Source organism: Rhipicephalus microplus, chromosome 4, assembly GCF_043290135.1.
Source record: "Rhipicephalus microplus isolate Deutch F79 chromosome 4, USDA_Rmic, whole genome shotgun sequence".
NCBI lineage: Eukaryota > Metazoa > Arthropoda > Arachnida > Ixodida > Ixodidae > Rhipicephalus > Rhipicephalus microplus.
The window spans coordinates 237,590,072-237,611,081 of NC_134703.1; the positions used below are offsets into that span (position 1 = coordinate 237,590,072).

At 40.2% G+C, this 21,010-nt stretch overlaps 1 protein-coding gene across 1 annotated transcript; it reads left to right on the top strand.

Annotated features, from left to right (window-relative positions):
- Positions 1-18,438: 18,438 nt before the first annotated feature.
- On the top strand, positions 18,439-20,742 carry LOC119184402 (uncharacterized). Its single transcript, XM_075894097.1, has 4 exons — positions 18,439-18,652; positions 19,400-19,498; positions 19,561-19,665; positions 20,056-20,742. The coding sequence occupies exons 1-4, from the start codon at positions 18,583-18,585 to the stop codon at positions 20,700-20,702; spliced, it is 921 nt and encodes a 306-aa protein (XP_075750212.1). The 5' UTR covers positions 18,439-18,582; the 3' UTR covers positions 20,703-20,742.
- The last annotated feature ends 268 nt before the right edge of the window (positions 20,743-21,010 follow it).

A 21,010-nucleotide genomic window follows, 5' to 3' on the forward strand; every position in this document is an offset into this window, starting at 1 on the left:
CGTGAAACTACCAAAAACGACGTCATCTAACGAGATAGTGTTGTTTTATAGCGAGTATTAAACTGCGATAGGTGAAATGTTGTGAAAGCACACAAAACGGCATGAACAAGCCAAATGCTGCGTGTTCTACCGTTACAAGTGCGAAACTGCTATATTGTGATATTCTCGTTAAAGCGCATGCAAGCATCGTGAAACCTTAAAGAAATATGTCATTTAGCGAGATACAACGTTCTGTACTGCAATAAGTTGGTGAAAAACTGTGAGGTTATGCAAATATCGTAATTGTGAACAAAACAGTGTAATAAAGTGTTTTTAGATACAAGTGCGAATGTTAGGTTAGGTTAAGATATGAACCGTCGTAAAACCGCATTAAACAATGTCAATTAGTGAGATGCAGTGTTTTTCACCATTAAAAGTCGGGAACTGCGATATCTAATGTGAAAGCGCTTGCAACCGTCGTTAGGTTAGGTTAGGTTAGGTTTTGTTAGGTTAGGTTAGGTTAGGTTAGATTAGGTTAGGTTGGGTTGAGTTGGGTTAGGTTAGGTTAGGTTAGGTTAGGTTGGGTTAGGTTAGGTTAGGTTAGGTTAGGTTACGTTAGGTTAGGTTAGGTTACGTTAGGTTAGGTTAGGTTAGGTTACGTTAGGTTAGGTTAGGTTAGGTAAGGATAATTTGGTTAGGTTAGGTAAGGTTAGGTTAGGTTAGGTTGGGTTGGGTGTTGTTGGGTTGGGTGTTGTTGGGTTGGGTTGGGTTGGGTTAGGTTGGGTTAGGTTAGGTTAGGTTACGTTAGGTTAGGTTAGGTTAGGTTACGTTAGGTTATGTTAGGTTAGGTTAGGTTACGTTAGGTTAGGTTAGGTCAGGTAAGGTTAGGTTACGTTAGAATAGGTTAGGTTAGGTTACGTTAGGTTAGGTTAAGTTAGGTTAGGTTAGGTTTGGTTAGGTTTGGTTAGGTTAGCTTAGGTTAGGTTAGGTTGGGTTGGGTTGGGTTGGGTTAGGTTAGGTTAGGTTAGGTTAGGTTGGGTTAGGTTAGTTTAGGTTAGGTTAGGTTAGGTTAGGTTGGGTTGGGTTGGGTTAGGTTAGGTTAGGTTTGGTAAGGTTAGGTTAGGTTAGGTTACGTTAGGTTAAGGTATGAACCGTCGTAAAACCGCATTAAACAATGTCACTTAGTGAGATGCAGTGTTTTTCACCTTTACAAGTTGGGAACTGTGATATCTAATGTGAAAGCGCTTGAAACCGTCGTAATGTTGTAGAAAGCAATGTAAAGTAGCGAGTAAAACGTTTTCTAACGATAGAAGTGCGAAGGTTATGTTAGGTTGAGTTATGTTAGTTTAAGCTAGGTAGCGTCGTGAAACTACCAAAAACAACGTCATCTAACGAGATAGTGTTGTTTTATTGCGAGTACGAAACTGCGATAGGTGAAATGTTGTGAAAGCACACAAAACGGCATGAACAAGCCAAATACTGCGTGTTGTACCGTTACAAGTGCGAAACTGCTATGTTGTGATATTCTCGTTAAAGCGCATGCAAGCATCGTGAAACCTTAAAGAACGATGTCATTTAGCGAGATACAGCGTTCTGTACTGCAATAAGTTGGTGAAAAACTGTGAGGTTATGCAAATATCCTAATTGTGAACGAAACAGTGTAATAGAGCGTTTTTTAATGCAAGTGCGAATGTTAGGTTAGGTTAAGATATGAACCGTCGTAAAACCGCATTAAAATATGTCACTTAGTGAGATGCAGTGTTTTTCACCTTTACAAGTTGGGAACTGCGATATCTAATGTGAAAGCGCTTGAAACCGTCGTAATGTTCCAGAAAGCAATGTAAAGTAGCAAGTAAAACGTTTTCTAACGATAGAAGTGCGAAGGTTATGTTAGGTTGAGTTATGTTAGTTTAAGCTAGGTAGCGTCGTGAAACCACCAAAAACGACGTCATCTAACGAGATAGTGTTGTTTTATTGCGAGTATTAAACTGCGATAGGTGAAATGTTGTGAATGCACACAAAACGGCATGAACAAGCCAAATACTGCGTGTTCTACCGTTACAAGTGCGAAACTGCTATATATTAGATATTCTCGTTAAAGCGCATGCAAGCATCGTGAAACCTTAAAGAACAATGTCATTTAGCGAGATACAGCGTTCTGTACTGCAATAAGTTGGTGCACAACGTCGAGGTTATGCAAATATCGTAATTGTGAACGAAACAGTGTAATAGAGCGTTTTTCAATACAAGTACGAATGTTAGGTTAGGTTAAGATATGAACCGTCGTAAAACCGCATTAAACAATGTCACTTAGTGAGATGCAGTGTTTTTCACCATTACAAGTCGGGAACTGCGATATCTAATGTGAAAGCGCTTGCAAACGTCGTTAGGTTAGGTTAGGTTTTGTTAGGTTAGGTTAGGTTAGGTTAGATTAGGTTAGGTTGGGTTGAGTTGGGTTAGGTTAGGTTAGGTTAGGTTAGGTTGGGTTAGGTTAGGTTAGGTTACGTTAGGTTAGGTTAGGTTACGTTAGGTTAGGTTAGGTTAGGTTACGTTAGGTTAGGTTAGGTTAGGTAAGGATAATTTGGTTAGGTTAGGTAAGGTTAGGTTAGGTTAGGTTGGGTTGGGTGTTGTTGGGTTGGGTGTTGTTGGGTTGGGTTGGGTTGGGTTAGGTTGGGTTAGGTTAGGTTAGGTTACGTTAGGTTAGGTTAGGTTAGGGTAGGTTACGTTAGGTTATGTTAGGTTAGGTTAGGTTACGTTAGGTTAGGTTAGGTCAGGTAAAGTTAGGTTACGTTAGAATAGGTTAGGTTAGGTTAGGTTACGTTAGGTTAGGTTAAGTTAGGTTAGGTTAGGTTTGGTTAGGTTTGGTTAGGTTAGCTTAGGTTAGGTTAGGTTGGGTTGGGTTGGGTTGGGTTAGGTTAGGTTAGGTTAGGTTGGGTTAGGTTAGTTTAGGTTAGGTTAGGTTAGGTTAGGTTGGGTTGGGTTGGGTTAGGTTAGGTTAGGTTAGGTTTGGTAAGGTTAGGTTGGGTTAGGTTACGTTACGTTAAGGTATGAACCGTCGTAAAACCGCATTAAACAATGTCACTTAGTGAGATGCAGTGTTTTTCACCTTTACAAGTTGGGAACTGTGATATCTAATGTGAAAGCGCTTGAAACCGTCGTAATGTTGTAGAAAGCAATGTAAAGTAGCGAGTAAAACGTTTTCTAACGATAGAAGTGCGAAGGTTATGTTAGGTTGAGTTATGTTAGTTTAAGCTAGGTAGCGTCGTGAAACTACCAAAAACAACGTCATCTAACGAGATAGTGTTGTTTTATTGCGAGTACGAAACTGCGATAGGTGAAATGTTGTGAATGCACACAAAACGGCATGAACAAGCCAAATACTGCGTGTTCTACCGTTACAAGTGCGAAACTGCTATATATTAGATATTCTCGTTAAAGCGCATGCAAGCATCGTGAAACCTTAAAGAACAATGTCATTTAGCGAGATACAGCGTTCTGTACTGCAATAAGTTGGTGCACAACGTCGAGGTTATGCAAATATCGTAATTGTGAACGAAACAGTGTAATAGAGCGTTTTTCAATACAAGTACGAATGTTAGGTTAGGTTAAGATATGAACCGTCGTAAAACCGCATTAAACAATGTCACTTAGTGAGATGCAGTGTTTTTCACCATTACAAGTCGGGAACTGCGATATCTAATGTGAAAGCGCTTGCAAACGTCGTTAGGTTAGGTTAGGTTTTGTTAGGTTAGGTTAGGTTAGGTTAGATTAGGTTAGGTTGGGTTGAGTTGGGTTAGGTTAGGTTAGGTTAGGTTAGGTTGGGTTAGGTTAGGTTACGTTAGGTTAGGTTAGGTTACGTTAGGTTAGGTTAGGTTAGGTTACGTTAGGTTAGGTTAAGATATGAACCGCGCTAAAACCGCATTAAACAATGTCACTTAGTGAGATGCTGTGTTTTTCACCATTACAAGTCGGGAACTGCGATATCTAATGTGAAAGCGCATGAAACCGTCGTAATCTTGTAGAAAACATTGTAAAGTAGCGAATAAAACGTTTTCTAACGATAGAAGTGCGAAGGTTCGGTTAGTTTGAGCTAGGTAGCGTCGCGAAGCCACCAAAAACGATGTCATCTAACGAGATAGTGTTGTTTTATTGCGAGTACGAAACTGCGATAGGTGAAATATTGGGAAAGCACACAAAATGGCATGAACTAGCCAGATACTGCGTCTTGTGCCGTTACAAGTGCGAAACTGCTTTATTGTGATATTCTCGTTAAAGCGCATGCAAGTATCGTGAAACCTTAAAGAACGATGTCATTTAGCGAGATACAGCGCTCTGTACTTTAATAAGTTTGTGAGAAACTGTGAGGTCAAGCAAATATCGTAATTGTGAACGAAACAGTGTAATTGAGCGTATTTAGATACAAGTGCGAATGTTAGGTTAGGTTGACATATCTACCGTCGTAAAACCGCATTAAACAATGTCACTTAGTGAGATGTAGTGTTTTTCAACATTACAAGTCGGGAACTACGATATCTAATGTGAAAGCGCATGAAACCGTCGTAATCTTGTAGAAAACATTGTAAAGTTGCGAGTAAAACGTTTTCTAACCGTCGTAATCTTGTAGAAAACATTGTAAAGTTGCGAGTAAAACGTTTTCTAACGATAGAAGTGCGAAGGTTAGCTTGAGTTATGTTAGTTTAAGCTATGTAGCGTCGTGAGACCACCAAAAAGGACGTCATCTAACGAGATAGTGTTGTTTTATTGCATGTACGAAACTGCAATAGGTGAAATGTTGTGAAAGTACACAAAACGGCATGAACAAGCCAAATACTGCGTGTTCTACCGTTACAAGTGCGAAACTGCTATATTGTGATATTCTCGTTAAAGCGCATGCAAGCATCGTGAAACCTTAAAGAACAATGTCATTTAGCGAGATACAGCGTTCTGTACTGCAATAAGTTGGTGAAAAACTGTGAGGTTATGCAAATATCGTAATTGTGAACGAAACAGTGTAATAGAGCGTTTTTCAATACAAGTACAAATGTTAGGTTAGGTTAAGATATGAACCGTCGTAAAACCGCACTAAACAATGTCACTTAGTGAGATGCAGTGTTTTTCACCATTACAAGTCGGGAACTGCGATATCTAATGTGAAAGCGCTTGCAAACGTCGTTAGGTTAGGTTAGGTTAGGTTACGTTAGGTTAGGTTTGGTTAGGTTAGGTTAGGTTAGGTTAGGTTAGGTTATGTTAGGCTAGGTTGGGTTAGGTTAGGTTAGGTTACGTTAGGTTAAGGTATGAACCGTCGTAAAACCGCAATAAACAATGTCACTTAGTGAGATGCAGTGTTTTTCACCTTTACAAGTTGGGAACTGCGATATCTAATGTGAAAGCGCTTGAAACCGTCGTAATGTTGCAGAAAGCAATGTAAAGTAGCGAGTAAAACGTTTTCTAACGATAGAAGTGCGAAACTTATGTTAGGTTATGTTAGTTTAAGCTAGGTAGCGTCGTGAAACCACCAAAAACGACGTCATCTAACGAGATAGTGTTGTTTTATTGCGAGTACGAAACTGCGATAGGTAAAATGTTATGAAAGCACACAAAACGGCATGAACAAGCCAAATACTGCGTGTTGTACCGTTACAAGTGCGAAACTGCTATGTTTTTACATTCTCGGTAAAGCGCATGCAAGTATCGTGAAACCTTAAAGAACGATGTCATTTAGCGAGATACAGCGTTCTGTACTGTAATAAGTTGGTGAGAAACTGTGAGGTCAAGCAAATATCGTAATTTTGAACGAAACAGTGTAATTGAGCGTCTTTAGATACAAGTGCGAAAGTTAGGTTAGGTTGACATATCAACCGTCGTAAAACCGCATTAAACATGGTCACTTAGTGAGATGTAGTGTTTTTCAACATTACAAGTCGGGAACTACGATATCTAATGTGAAAGCGCATGAAACCGTCGTAATCTTGTAGAAAACACTGTAAAGTTGCGAGTAAAACGTTTTCTAACGGTAGAAGTGCGAAGGTTAGGTTAGGTTAGGTTAGTTTAAGCTAGGTAGCGTCGTGAAACTACCAAAAACGACGTCATCTAACGAGATAGTGTTGTTTTATAGCGAGTATTAAACTGCGATAGGTGAAATGTTGTGAAAGCACACAAAACGGCATGAACAAGCCAAATGCTGCGTGTTCTACCGTTACAAGTGCGAAACTGCTATATTGTGATATTCTCGTTAAAGCGCATGCAAGCATCGTGAAACCTTAAAGAAATATGTCATTTAGCGAGATACAACGTTCTGTACTGCAATAAGTTGGTGAAAAACTGTGAGGTTATGCAAATATCGTAATTGTGAACAAAACAGTGTAATAAAGTGTTTTTAGATACAAGTGCGAATGTTAGGTTAGGTTAAGATATGAACCGTCGTAAAACCGCATTAAACAATGTCAATTAGTGAGATGCAGTGTTTTTCACCATTAAAAGTCGGGAACTGCGATATCTAATGTGAAAGCGCTTGCAACCGTCGTTAGGTTAGGTTAGGTTAGGTTTTGTTAGGTTAGGTTAGGTTAGGTTAGATTAGGTTAGGTTGGGTTGAGTTGGGTTAGGTTAGGTTAGGTTAGGTTAGGTTGGGTTAGGTTAGGTTAGGTTAGGTTAGGTTACGTTAGGTTAGGTTAGGTTACGTTAGGTTAGGTTAGGTTAGGTTACGTTAGGTTAGGTTAGGTTAGGTAAGGATAATTTGGTTAGGTTAGGTAAGGTTAGGTTAGGTTAGGTTGGGTTGGGTGTTGTTGGGTTGGGTGTTGTTGGGTTGGGTTGGGTTGGGTTAGGTTGGGTTAGGTTAGGTTAGGTTACGTTAGGTTAGGTTAGGTTAGGTTACGTTAGGTTATGTTAGGTTAGGTTAGGTTACGTTAGGTTAGGTTAGGTCAGGTAAGGTTAGGTTACGTTAGAATAGGTTAGGTTAGGTTACGTTAGGTTAGGTTAAGTTAGGTTAGGTTAGGTTTGGTTAGGTTTGGTTAGGTTAGCTTAGGTTAGGTTAGGTTGGGTTGGGTTGGGTTGGGTTAGGTTAGGTTAGGTTAGGTTAGGTTGGGTTAGGTTAGTTTAGGTTAGGTTAGGTTAGGTTAGGTTGGGTTGGGTTGGGTTAGGTTAGGTTAGGTTAGGTTTGGTAAGGTTAGGTTAGGTTAGGTTACGTTAGGTTAAGGTATGAACCGTCGTAAAACCGCATTAAACAATGTCACTTAGTGAGATGCAGTGTTTTTCACCTTTACAAGTTGGGAACTGTGATATCTAATGTGAAAGCGCTTGAAACCGTCGTAATGTTGTAGAAAGCAATGTAAAGTAGCGAGTAAAACGTTTTCTAACGATAGAAGTGCGAAGGTTATGTTAGGTTGAGTTATGTTAGTTTAAGCTAGGTAGCGTCGTGAAACTACCAAAAACAACGTCATCTAACGAGATAGTGTTGTTTTATTGCGAGTACGAAACTGCGATAGGTGAAATGTTGTGAAAGCACACAAAACGGCATGAACAAGCCAAATACTGCGTGTTGTACCGTTACAAGTGCGAAACTGCTATGTTGTGATATTCTCGTTAAAGCGCATGCAAGCATCGTGAAACCTTAAAGAACGATGTCATTTAGCGAGATACAGCGTTCTGTACTGCAATAAGTTGGTGAAAAACTGTGAGGTTATGCAAATATCCTAATTGTGAACGAAACAGTGTAATAGAGCGTTTTTTAATGCAAGTGCGAATGTTAGGTTAGGTTAAGATATGAACCGTCGTAAAACCGCATTAAAATATGTCACTTAGTGAGATGCAGTGTTTTTCACCTTTACAAGTTGGGAACTGCGATATCTAATGTGAAAGCGCTTGAAACCGTCGTAATGTTCCAGAAAGCAATGTAAAGTAGCAAGTAAAACGTTTTCTAACGATAGAAGTGCGAAGGTTATGTTAGGTTGAGTTATGTTAGTTTAAGCTAGGTAGCGTCGTGAAACCACCAAAAACGACGTCATCTAACGAGATAGTGTTGTTTTATTGCGAGTATTAAACTGCGATAGGTGAAATGTTGTGAATGCACACAAAACGGCATGAACAAGCCAAATACTGCGTGTTCTACCGTTACAAGTGCGAAACTGCTATATATTAGATATTCTCGTTAAAGCGCATGCAAGCATCGTGAAACCTTAAAGAACAATGTCATTTAGCGAGATACAGCGTTCTGTACTGCAATAAGTTGGTGCACAACGTCGAGGTTATGCAAATATCGTAATTGTGAACGAAACAGTGTAATAGAGCGTTTTTCAATACAAGTACGAATGTTAGGTTAGGTTAAGATATGAACCGTCGTAAAACCGCATTAAACAATGTCACTTAGTGAGATGCAGTGTTTTTCACCATTACAAGTCGGGAACTGCGATATCTAATGTGAAAGCGCTTGCAAACGTCGTTAGGTTAGGTTAGGTTAGGTTAGGTTTTGTTAGGTTAGGTTAGGTTAGGTTAGATTAGGTTAGGTTGGGTTGAGTTGGGTTAGGTTAGGTTAGGTTAGGTTAGGTTGGGTTAGGTTAGGTTAGGTTACGTTAGGTTAGGTTAGGTTACGTTAGGTTAGGTTAGGTTAGGTTACGTTAGGTTAGGTTAGGTTAGGTAAGGATAATTTGGTTAGGTTAGGTAAGGTTAGGTTAGGTTAGGTTGGGTTGGGTGTTGTTGGGTTGGGTGTTGTTGGGTTGGGTTGGGTTAGGTTGGGTTAGGTTAGGTTAGGTTACGTTAGGTTAGGTTAGGTTAGGGTAGGTTACGTTAGGTTATGTTAGGTTAGGTTAGGTTACGTTAGGTTAGGTTAGGTCAGGTAAAGTTAGGTTACGTTAGAATAGGTTAGGTTAGGTTAGGTTACGTTAGGTTAGGTTAAGTTAGGTTAGGTTAGGTTTGGTTAGGTTTGGTTAGGTTAGCTTAGGTTAGGTTAGGTTGGGTTGGGTTGGGTTGGGTTAGGTTAGGTTAGGTTAGGTTGGGTTAGGTTAGTTTAGGTTAGGTTAGGTTAGGTTAGGTTGGGTTGGGTTGGGTTAGGTTAGGTTAGGTTAGGTTTGGTAAGGTTAGGTTGGGTTAGGTTAGGTTAGGTTAAGATATGAACCGCGCTAAAACCGCATTAAACAATGTCACTTAGTGAGATGCTGTGTTTTTCACCATTACAAGTCGGGAACTGCGATATCTAATGTGAATGCGCATGAAACCGTCGTAATCTTGCAGAAAACATTGTAAAGTTGCGAGTAAAACGTTTTCTAACGATAGAAGTGCTAAGGTTCGGTTAGTTTGAGCTAGGTAGCGTCGTGAAGCCACCAAAAACGATGTCATCTAACGAGATAGTGTTGTTTTATTGCGAGTACGAAACTGCGATAGGTGAAATATTGGGAAAGCACACAAAATGGCATGAACTAGCCAGATACTGCGTCTTGTGCCGTTACAAGTGCGAAACTGCTTTATTGTGATATTCTCGTTAAAGCGCATGCAAGTATCGTGAAACCTTAAAGAACGATGTCATTTAGCGAGATACAGCGTTCTGTACTGCAATAAGTTGGTGAAAAACTGTGAGGTTATGCAAATATCGTAATTGTGAACGAAACAGTGTAATAGAGCGTTTTTCAATACAAGTACGAATGTTAGGTTAGGTTGACATATCAACCATCGTAAAACCGCATTAAACAATGTCACTTAGTGAGATGTAGTGTTTTTCAACATTACAAGTCGGAAACTACGATATCTAATGTGAAAGCGCATGAAACCGTCGTAATCTTGTAGAAAACATTGTAAAGTTGCGAGTAAAACGTTTTTTAACGATAGAAGTGCGAAGGTTAGCTTGAGTTATGTTAGTTTAAGCTATGTAGCGTCGTGAGACCACCAAAAAGGACGTCATCTAACGAGATAGTGTTGTTTTATTGCATGTACGAAACTGCAATAGGTGAAATGTTGTGAAAGTACACAAAACGGCATGAACAAGCCAAATACTGCGTGTTCTACCGTTACAAGTGCGAAACTGCTATATTGTGATATTCTCGTTAAAGCGCATGCAAGTATCGTGAAACCTTAAAGAACAATGTCATTTAGCGAGATACAGCGTTCTGTACTGCAATAAGTTGGTGAAAAACTGTGAGGTTATGCAAATATCGTAATTGTGAACGAAACAGTGTAATAGAGCGTTTTTCAATACAAGTACGAATGTTAGGTTAGGTTAAGGTATGAACCGTCGTAAAACCGCACTAAACAATGTCACTTGGTGAGATGCAGTGTTTTTCACCATTACAAGTAGGGAACTGCGATATCTAATGTGAAAGCGCTTGCAAACGTCGTTAGGTTAGGTTAGGTTAGGTTAGGTTAGGTTAGGTTACGTTAGGTTGGGTTTAGTTAGGTTAGGTTAGGTTAGGTTATGTTAGGCTAGGTTGGGTTAGGTTAGGTTAGCTTACGTTAGGTTAAGGTATGAACCGTCGTAAAACCGCAATAAACAATGTCACTTAGGGAGATGCAGTGTTTTTCACCTTTACAGGTTGGGAACTGCGATATCTAATGTGAAAGCGCTTGAAACCGTCGTAATGTTGCAGAAAGCAATGTAAAGTAGCGAGTAAAACGTTTTCTAACGATAGAAGTGCGAAACTTATGTTAGGTTATGTTAGTTTAAGCTAGGTAGCGTCGTGAAACCACCAAAAACGACGTCATCTAACGAGATAGTGTTGTTTTATTGCGAGTACGAAACTGCGATAGGTAAAATGTTGTGAAAGCACACAAAACGGCATGAACAAGCAAAATACTGCGTGTTGTACCGTTACAAGTGCGAAACTGCTATGTTTTGACATTCTCGGTAAAGCGCATGCAAGTATCGTGAAACCTTAAAGAACGATGTCATTTAGCGAGATACAGCGTTCTGTACTGTAATAAGTTGGTGAGAAACTGTGAGGTCAAGCAAATATCGTAATTGTGAACGAAACAGTGTAATTGAGCGTCTTTAGATACAAGTGCGAATGTTAGGTTAGGTTGACATATCTACCGTCGTAAAACCGCATTAAACAATGTCACTTAGTGAGATGTAGTGTTTTTCAACATTACAAGTCGGGAACTACGATATCTAATGTGAAAGCGCATGAAACCGTCGTAATCTTGTAGAAAACATTGTAAAGTTGCGAGTAAAACGTTTTCTAACCGTCGTAATCTTGTAGAAAACATTGTAAAGTTGCGAGTAAAACGTTTTCTAACGATAGAAGTGCGAAGGTTAGCTTGAGTTATGTTAGTTTAAGCTATGTAGCGTCGTGAGACCACCAAAAAGGACGTCATCTAACGAGATAGTGTTGTTTTATTGCATGTACGAAACTGCAATAGGTGAAATGTTGTGAAAGTACACAAAACGGCATGAACAAGCCAAATACTGCGTGTTCTACCGTTACAAGTGCGAAACTGCTATATTGTGATATTCTCGTTAAAGCGCATGCAAGCATCGTGAAACCTTAAAGAACAATGTCATTTAGCGAGATACAGCGTTCTGTACTGCAATAAGTTGGTGAAAAACTGTGAGGTTATGCAAATATCGTAATTGTGAACGAAACAGTGTAATAGAGCGTTTTTCAATACAAGTACAAATGTTAGGTTAGATTAAGATATGAACCGTCGTAAAACCGCACTAAACAATGTCACTTAATGAGATGCAGTGTTTTTCACCATTACAAGTCGGGAACTGCGATATCTAATGTGAAAGCGCTTGCAAACGTCGTTAGGTTAGGTTAGGTTAGGTTAGGTTAGGTTAGGTTAGGTTACGTTAGGTTAGGTTTGGTTAGGTTAGGTTAGGTTAGGTTAGGTTAGGTTATGTTAGGCTAGGTTGGGTTAGGTTAGGTTAGGTTACGTTAGGTTAAGGTATGAACTGTCGTAAAACCGCAATAAACAATGACACTTAGTGAGATGCAGTGTTTTTCACCTTTACAAGTTGGGAACTGCGATATCTAATGTGAAAGCGCTTGAAACCGTCGTAATGTTGCAGAAAGCAATGTAAAGTAGCGAGTAAAACGTTTTCTAACGATAGAAGTGCGAAACTTATGTTAGGTTATGTTAGTTTAAGCTAGGTAGCGTCGTGAAACCACCAAAAACGACGTCATCTAACGAGATAGTGTTGTTTTATTGCGAGTACGAAACTGCGATAGGTAAAATGTTGTGAAAGCACACAAAACGGCATGAACAAGCCAAATACTGCGTGTTGTACCGTTACAAGTGCGAAACTGCTATGTTTTGACATTCTCGGTAAAGCGCATGCAAGTATCGTGAAACCTTAAAGAACGATGTCATTTAGCGAGATACAGCGTTCTGTACTGTAATAAGTTGGTGAGAAACTGTAAGGTCAAGCAAATATCGTAATTGTGAACGAAACAGTGTAATTGAGCGTCTTTAGATACAAGTGCGAATGTTAGGTTAGGTTGACATATCAACCGTCGTAAAACCGCATTAAACATGGTCACTTAGTGAGATGTAGTGTTTTTCAACATTACAAGTCGGGAACTACGATATCTAATGTGAAAGCGCATGAAACCGTCGTAATCTTGTAGAAAACATTGTAAAGTTGCGAGTAAAACGTTTTCTAACGATAGAAGTGCGAAGGTTAGGTTAGGTTAGGTTAGTTTAAGCTAGGTAGCGTCGTGAAACTACCAAAAACGACGTCATCTAACGAGATAGTGTTGTTTTATAGCGAGTATTAAACTGCGATAGGTGAAATGTTGTGAAAGCACACAAAACGGCATGAACAAGCCAAATGCTGCGTGTTCTACCGTTACAAGTGCGAAACTGCTATATTGTGATATTCTCGTTAAAGCGCATGCAAGCATCGTGAAACCTTAAAGAAATATGTCATTTAGCGAGATACAACGTTCTGTACTGCAATAAGTTGGTGAAAAACTGTGAGGTTATGCAAATATCGTAATTGTGAACAAAACAGTGTAATAAAGTGTTTTTAGATACAAGTGCGAATGTTAGGTTAGGTTAAGATATGAACCGACGTAAAACCGCATTAAACAATGTCAATTAGTGAGATGCAGTGTTTTTCACCATTAAAAGTCGGGAACTGCGATATCTAATGTGAAAGCGCTTGCAACCGTCGTTAGGTTAGGTTAGGTTAGGTTTTGTTAGGTTAGGTTAGGTTAGGTTAGATTAGGTTAGGTTGGGTTGAGTTGGGTTAGGTTAGGTTAGGTTAGGTTAGGTTGGGTTAGGTTAGGTTAGGTTAGGTTAGGTTACGTTAGGTTAGGTTAGGTTACGTTAGGTTAGGTTAGGTTAGGTTACGTTAGGTTAGGTTAGGTTAGGTAAGGATAATTTGGTTAGGTTAGGTAAGGTTAGGTTAGGTTAGGTTGGGTTGGGTGTTGTTGGGTTGGGTGTTGTTGGGTTGGGTTGGGTTGGGTTAGGTTGGGTTAGGTTAGGTTAGGTTACGTTAGGTTAGGTTAGGTTAGGTTACGTTAGGTTATGTTAGGTTAGGTTAGGTTACGTTAGGTTAGGTTAGGTCAGGTAAGGTTAGGTTACGTTAGAATAGGTTAGGTTAGGTTAGGTTACGTTAGGTTAGGTTAAGTTAGGTTAGGTTAGGTTTGGTTAGGTTTGGTTAGGTTAGCTTAGGTTAGGTTAGGTTGGGTTGGGTTGGGTTGGGTTAGGTTAGGTTAGGTTAGGTTAGGTTGGGTTGGGTTGGGTTAGGTTAGGTTAGGTTAGGTTTGGTAAGGTTAGGTTAGGTTAGGTTACGTTAGGTTAAGGTATGAACCGTCGTAAAACCGCATTAAACAATGTCACTTAGTGAAATGCAGTGTTTTTCACCATTACAAGTCGGGAACTGCGATATCTAATGTGAAAGCGCTTGCAAACGTCGTTAGGTTAGGTTAGGTTAGGTTAGGTTAGGTTACGTTAGGTTAGGTTAGGTTAGGTTTGGTTAGGTTAGGTTAGGTTAGGTTAGGTTAGGGATGTTAGGTAAGGTTTGGTTAGGTTATGTTAGGTTAGGTTGGGTTAGGTAAGGTTAGGTTAGGTTAAGATATGAACCGCGCTAAAACCGCATTAAACAATGTCACTTAGTGAGATGCTGTGTTTTTCACCATTACAAGTCGGGAACTGCGATATCTAATGTGAAAGCGCATGAAACCGTCGTAATCTTGCAGAAAACATTGTAAAGTTGCGAGTAAAACGTTTTCTAACGATAGAAGTGCGAAGGTTAGTTTGAGGTATGTTAGTTTAAGCTATGTAGCGTCGTGAGACCACCAAAAAGGACGTCATCTAACGAGATAGTGTTGTTTTATTGCATGTACGAAACTGCAATAGGTGAAATGTTGTGAAAGTACACAAAACGGCATGAACAAGCCAAATACTGCGTGTTCTACCGTTACAAGTGCGAAACTGCTATATTGTGATATTCTCGTTAAAGCGCATGCAAGTATCGTGAAACCTTAAAGAACAATGTCATTTAGCGAGATACAGCGTTCTGTACTGCAATAAGTTGGTGAAAAACTGTGAGGTTATGCAAATATCGTAATTGTGAACGAAACAGTGTAATAGAGCGTTTTTCAATACAAGTACGAATGTTAGGTTAGGTTAAGATATGAACCGTCGTAAAACCGCACTAAACAATGTCACTTAGTGAGATGCAGTGTTTTTCACCATTACAAGTAGGGAACTGCGATATCTAATGTGAAAGCGCTTGCAAACGTCGTTAGGTTAGGTTAGGTTAGGTTAGGTTAGGTTAGGTTAGGTTACGTTAGGTTGGGTTTAGTTAGGTTAGGTTAGGTTAGGTTAGGTTATGTTAGGCTAGGTTGGGTTAGGTTAGGTTAGCTTACGTTAGGTTAAGGTATGAACCGTCGTAAAACCGCAATAAACAATGTCACTTAGTGAGATGCAGTGTTTTTCACCTTTACAAGTTGGGAACTGCGATATCTAATGTGAAAGCGCTTGAAACCGTCGTAATGTTGCAGAAAGCAATGTAAAGTAGCGAGTAAAACGTTTTCTAACGATAGAAGTGCGAAACTTATGTTAGGTTATGTTAGTTTAAGCTAGGTAGCGTCGTGAAACCACCAAAAACGACGTCATCTAACGAGATAGTGTTGTTTTATTGCGAGTACGAAACTGCGATAGGTAAAATGTTGTGAAAGCACACAAAACGGCATGAACAAGCCAAATACTGCGTGTTGTACCGTTACAAGTGCGAAACTGCTATGTTTTGACATTCTCGGTAAAGCGCATGCAAGTATCGTGAAACCTTAAAGAACGATGTCATTTAGCGAGATACAGCGTTCTGTACTGTAATAAGTTGGTGAGAAACTGTGAGGTCAAGCAAATATCGTAATTGTGAACGAAACAGTGTAATTGAGCGTCTTTAGATACAAGTGCGAATGTTAGGTTAGGTTGACATATCAACCGTCGTAAAACCGCATTAAACATGGTCACTTAGTGAGATGTAGTGTTTTTCAACATTACAAGTCGGGAACTGCGATATCTAATGTGAAAGCGCTTGCAACCGTCGTTAGGTTAGGTTAGGTTAGGTTTTGTTAGGTTAGGTTAGGTTAGGTTAGATTAGGTTAGGTTGGGTTGAGTTGGGTTAGGTTAGGTTAGGTTAGGTTAGGTTGGGTTAGGTTAGGTTAGGTTAGGTTAGGTTACGTTAGGTTAGGTTAGGTTACGTTAGGTTAGGTTAGGTTAGGTTACGTTAGGTTAGGTTAGGTTAGGTAAGGATAATTTGGTTAGGTTAGGTAAGGTTAGGTTAGGTTAGGTTGGGTTGGGTGTTGTTGGGTTGGGTGTTGTTGGGTTGGGTTGGGTTGGGTTAGGTTGGGTTAGGTTAGGTTAGGTTACGTTAGGTTAGGTTAGGTTAGGTTACGTTAGGTTATGTTAGGTTAGGTTAGGTTACGTTAGGTTAGGTTAGGTCAGGTAAGGTTAGGTTACGTTAGAATAGGTTAGGTTAGGTTAGGTTACGTTAGGTTAGGTTAAGTTAGGTTAGGTTAGGTTTAGTTAGGTTTGGTTAGGTTAGGTTAGGTTAGGTTAGGTTAGGTTAGGTTAGGTTAGGTTAGGTTAGGTTAGGTTTGGTAAGGTTAGGTTAGGTTAGGTTACGTTAGGTTAAGGTATGAACCGTCGTAAAACCGCATTAAACAATGTCACTTAGTGAGATGCAGTGTTTTTCACCTTTACAAGTTGGGAACTGTGATATCTAATGTGAAAGCGCTTGAAACCGTCGTAATGTTGTAGAAAGCAATGTAAAGTAGCGAGTAAAACGTTTTCTAACGATAGAAGTGCGAAGGTTATGTTAGGTTGAGTTATGTTAGTTTAAGCTAGGTAGCGTCGTGAAACTACCAAAAACAACGTCATCTAACGAGATAGTGTTGTTTTATTGCGAGTACGAAACTGCGATAGGTGAAATGTTGTGAAAGCACACAAAACGGCATGAACAAGCCAAATACTGCGTGTTGTACCGTTACAAGTGCGAAACTGCTATGTTGTGATATTCTCGTTAAAGCGCATGCAAGCATCGTGAAACCTTAAAGAACGATGTCATTTAGCGAGATACAGCGTTCTGTACTGCAATAAGTTGGTGAAAAACTGTGAGGTTATGCAAATATCCTAATTGTGAACGAAACAGTGTAATAGAGCGTTTTTTAATGCAAGTGCGAATGTTAGGTTAGGTTAAGATATGAACCGTCGTAAAACCGCAATAAACAATGTCACTTAGTGAATTGCAGTGTTTTTCACCATTACAAGTCGGGAACTGCGATATCTAATGTGAAAGCGCTTGCAAACGTCGTTAGGTTAGGTTAGGTTAGGTTAGGTTACGTTACGTTAGGTTAGGTTAGGTTAGGTTAGGTTTGGTTAGGTTAGGTTAGGTTAGGTTAGGTTAGGTTAGGGATGTTAGGTAAGGTTTGGTTAGGTTATGTTAGGTTAGGTTGGGTTAGGTAAAATTAGGTTAGGTTAAGATATGAACCGCGCTAAAACCGCATTAAACAATGTCACTTAGTGAGATGCTGTGTTTTTCACCATTACAAGTCGGGAACTGCGATATCTAATGTGAAAGCGCATGAAACCGTCGTAATCTTGCAGAAAACATTGTAAAGTTGCGAGTAAAACGTTTTCTAACGATAGAAGTGCGAAGGTTAGCTTGAGGTATGTTAGTTTAAGCTATGTAGCGTCGTGAGACCACCAAAAAGGACGTCATCTAACGAGATAGTGTTGTTTTATTGCATGTACGAAACTGCAATAGGTGAAATGTTGTGAAAGTACACAAAACGGCTTGAACAAGCCAGATACTGCGTGTTGTACCGTTACAAGTGCGAAACTGCTATAATGTGATATTCTCGTTAAAGCGCATGCAAGCATCGTGAAACCTTAAAGAACGATGTCATTTAGCGAGATACAGCGTTCTGTACTGCAATAAGTTGGTGAAAAACTGTGAGGTTATGCAAATATCGTAATTGTGAACGAAACAGTGTAATAGAGCGTTTTTCAATACAAGTACAAATGTTAGGTTAGGTTAAGATATGAACCGTCGTAAAACCGCATTAAACAATGTCACTTAGTTAGATGCAGTGTTTTTCACCATTACAAGTCGGGAACTGCGATATCTAATGTGAAAGCGCTTGCAAACGTCGTTAGGTTAGGTTAGGTTAGGTTAGGTTAGGTTAGGTTAGGTTTGGTTAGGTTAGGTTAGGTTAGGTTAGGTTATGTTAGGTTAGGTTGGGTTAGGTTAGGTAAGGTTACGTTAGGTTAAGGTATGAACCGTCGTAAAACCGAATTAAACAATGTCACTTAGTGAGATGCAGTGTTTTTCACCTTTACAAGTCGGGAACTACGATATCTAATGTGAAAGCGCATGAAACCGTCGTAATCTTGTAGAAAACATTGTAAAGTTGCGAGTAAAACGTTTTCTAACGATAGAAGTGCGAAGGTTAGCTTGAGTTATGTTAGTTTAAGCTATGTAGCGTCGTGAGACCACCAAAAAGGACGTCATCTAACGAGATAGTGTTGTTTTATTGCATGTACGAAACTGCAATAGGTGAAATGTTGTGAAAGTACACAAAACGCCATGAACAAGCCAAATACTGCGTGTTCTACCGTTACAAGTGCGAAACTGCTATATTGTGATATTCTCGTTAAAGCGCATGCAAGCATCGTGAAACCTTAAAGAACAATGTCATTTAGCGAGATACAGCGTTCTGTACTGCAATAAGTTGGTAAAAAACTGTGAGGTTATGCAAATATCGTAATTGTGAACGAAACAGTGTAATAGAGCGTTTTTCAATACAAGTACGAATGTTAGGTTAGGTTAAGATATGAACCGTCGTAAAACCGCACTAAACAATGTCACTTATGGCGAATTCCATTGAGAGAACAGGAGTAAGGGTGCCGAGCAGAGAGGAGTAGGGGGCAGAGCACTGAGAGCCGCGTCACTCGACCTGCCACTGGAATGCGGCACACCTCCGCAGAGCAGGTGTGAGGGAATAAAAAGGCGAGTGAGGAGAAAGGTTGTGCATCCCAGCGTCCTCTGCTGCAAAACACGTGCGGTCTGATCCGGACGGGCAAGGAAAGCACGTGTGGCAGTGGTTGGTACAGCGCACTCGCTTGCGCGCTATCCTGCAAAGCTGCTGCTTCGTATACTACTACATGATGGACTCGGAAGCTCAGCGCATCCTACTGTCTTTAATTCAACACCAGGCACCATCTAGTACGGAAGGTAAAGTGAATTTGATTGCTTTTTATTTGTTTCAGCGCACTTGTCGCGCATGCAGCATGCAATGCATTCTTGCGCGCGTGGACCTAAGCCCACTATTCTTTATCATATCAGAAAAACACCGTGGATATGACAGCTTTATCAGACTGTTCATGCAGTTACCAGCTGCTGCTGTCATCAGCAGTTAACAAAACGTAAACAATTCTAGAAGTACTGCAGTACACTATCCTGTTGCCAAGTTTCCTTGCATGAGTAATTAATCCTTAATTCAAAACAAACTTACATTGCAGACCCCTCCATCAGCAACAGAATGATTCGCAGCGTTTTAAGAAAAGTAACTGCGAAGTGGCGTGTAGCAAGTGTCACGTGGGTGCAGCTAAGTATTGCACGCAGTAACAATTTATTTTTATTTCTGATTTTTAAGTGGCTAATGTCTCCAGACGGCAGATCAGCATCCCACGTGATACGGTGAAGCCATACATCTCCTCGGAAGCACGATTTCTTATCGCAGGGTCGAGATGCTACGTATGATAAGCGATATTTTTTTTTAATTATCAGTGATTTGTGCAGTGTTTCATGCAGCCCTGTAACATGATGAATTGACTTTTTTAGAATTTGTTTTTTGCTTGCTCTAATCCGCTTACCTTCGAGTGTAAGGCATCCGAGTTTGCATAATGTAGCTGACTACTTGAGAAACCATTTTCATTATATAACTGATTTGATTACATTTCCATCATTGTGTGAAAACAGATGCAGTTCTGCGTACAAATATGGCTGGCGATGTGCCAAGGCGAGGGAGCGAAGAAATGCGCATGGAGCTCAGATTGCCATGCGTTGAAACAGGAGGTGGTAAGTATTAGTATTAACATTATTGCGAGGCACTACATTTACTGCTCATTTATATTTTTTAGATGGCACAGATACTCTGCACCTGCCAGCTCCCACTGCATCAAGATCAGCTGACGGGGAGACTGGTGCTCAAAGCAAGCCATCAGGCTCCAGGAGAGGAGGTGGAGGCAAGTATATTAACACTGAGTGTCTACAATTGCCTCAGCAAGTGTTCTTGGGTAAATCTAACAAGCATGCATCAGAGCGTGTAAAAGTGTACTTGTAGGAGTGATCCTTAAATGACAAAAAAAAAGAGAGCATGGAAAGCAGACCACTACAATTACTGGAAGACTGGCACAATTTGCATATTGCATTTACATGCACAATACCAGAACTTATCACTTATGTATGTTTGCTAGTCTGCGCAAATGCTTGTTTTGTTGATTAATGCTTGCTGATTGATAATTAAGCTCAAGTGACCGTGCTGTGTGTTAAATTATTCAATTATAAGTAATGCCTGCACAATGACCGACAGTTTCCCAATAAACCATTTATGTGTTGGTTCTTTCTTATTCTAGCTGCTGAATGGACAGAGGGGCAAACAAGGCTGCTCCTAGAGTACTACCTCAAATATTTCCCTCAGATTGGCCCATTTAAAAAATTCAAAAACAGGAAGCAAGCCTTTAAACAAATATCGATGGACATCGAGGCTGTGCTTGGCATAGCCAAAACCCCAGAACAGTGTGAAAATAGGTACAAAACAGTAATTAGGCGTCGGAAGGCGTCTTCCGACCATAACAAAAGGTCTGGTGCTTCACCCACCCCTGTGCCTTTTGACGACGAGGTGAAAAAAATTGAAAGCATTGATGACAGCATTGAACCGGAGGTAGAGCGAGACGCCTCAGGGGCTACATTCAAAGCCTCGCCCGAATCTCCGGCCGTGTTGTCACCTGCCAACACCACTGAGGAAAATAAGACGCAGTCCTCAAATCCCGACACGAAGCCACGGGTAGGAACTGCACGCCTGGCACACATGCAGTTGTTTTTTACTGAAATGAGGGCACTGCAAGAAGAAAAGGAGGCTCAAAAGGCGGCCAGACGTCAAGAAAAAGAAAATCGAAGAGCTGAAAGGCAGGCCGAGCGACAGGTGCTTCGTGAAGAGCGGCGCAAAATGCATGAAGAAAAAATGGAGATTCTCCGTCAGGCCTTTGGACTTCCAAAATAAAGTGGTAGTTTTAAATAAATAAACGTACTACCCAAAGCGATTACTTAGTTTCAATGTCTTTTATTTTCTAGTTTGGCACAATACACTACCTTGAGAAAATGCAAATGGGCCAACAGGTGTGTGGTAAGGACAATTTTTCCCAACCTTGAAGGTGTTTTAACGAGTTCAGCTTTTCAGGTGGGCCTTTGGTAAGCATATATTTGCTCACAACTGCATAACACGTAAAGGAATTCCTTGTTTCATGGCTGCTGGTTCTGCAACCCCATTTTTATCATCAAGTGATCTCTCTTGATGCTAGCCAAGCCACG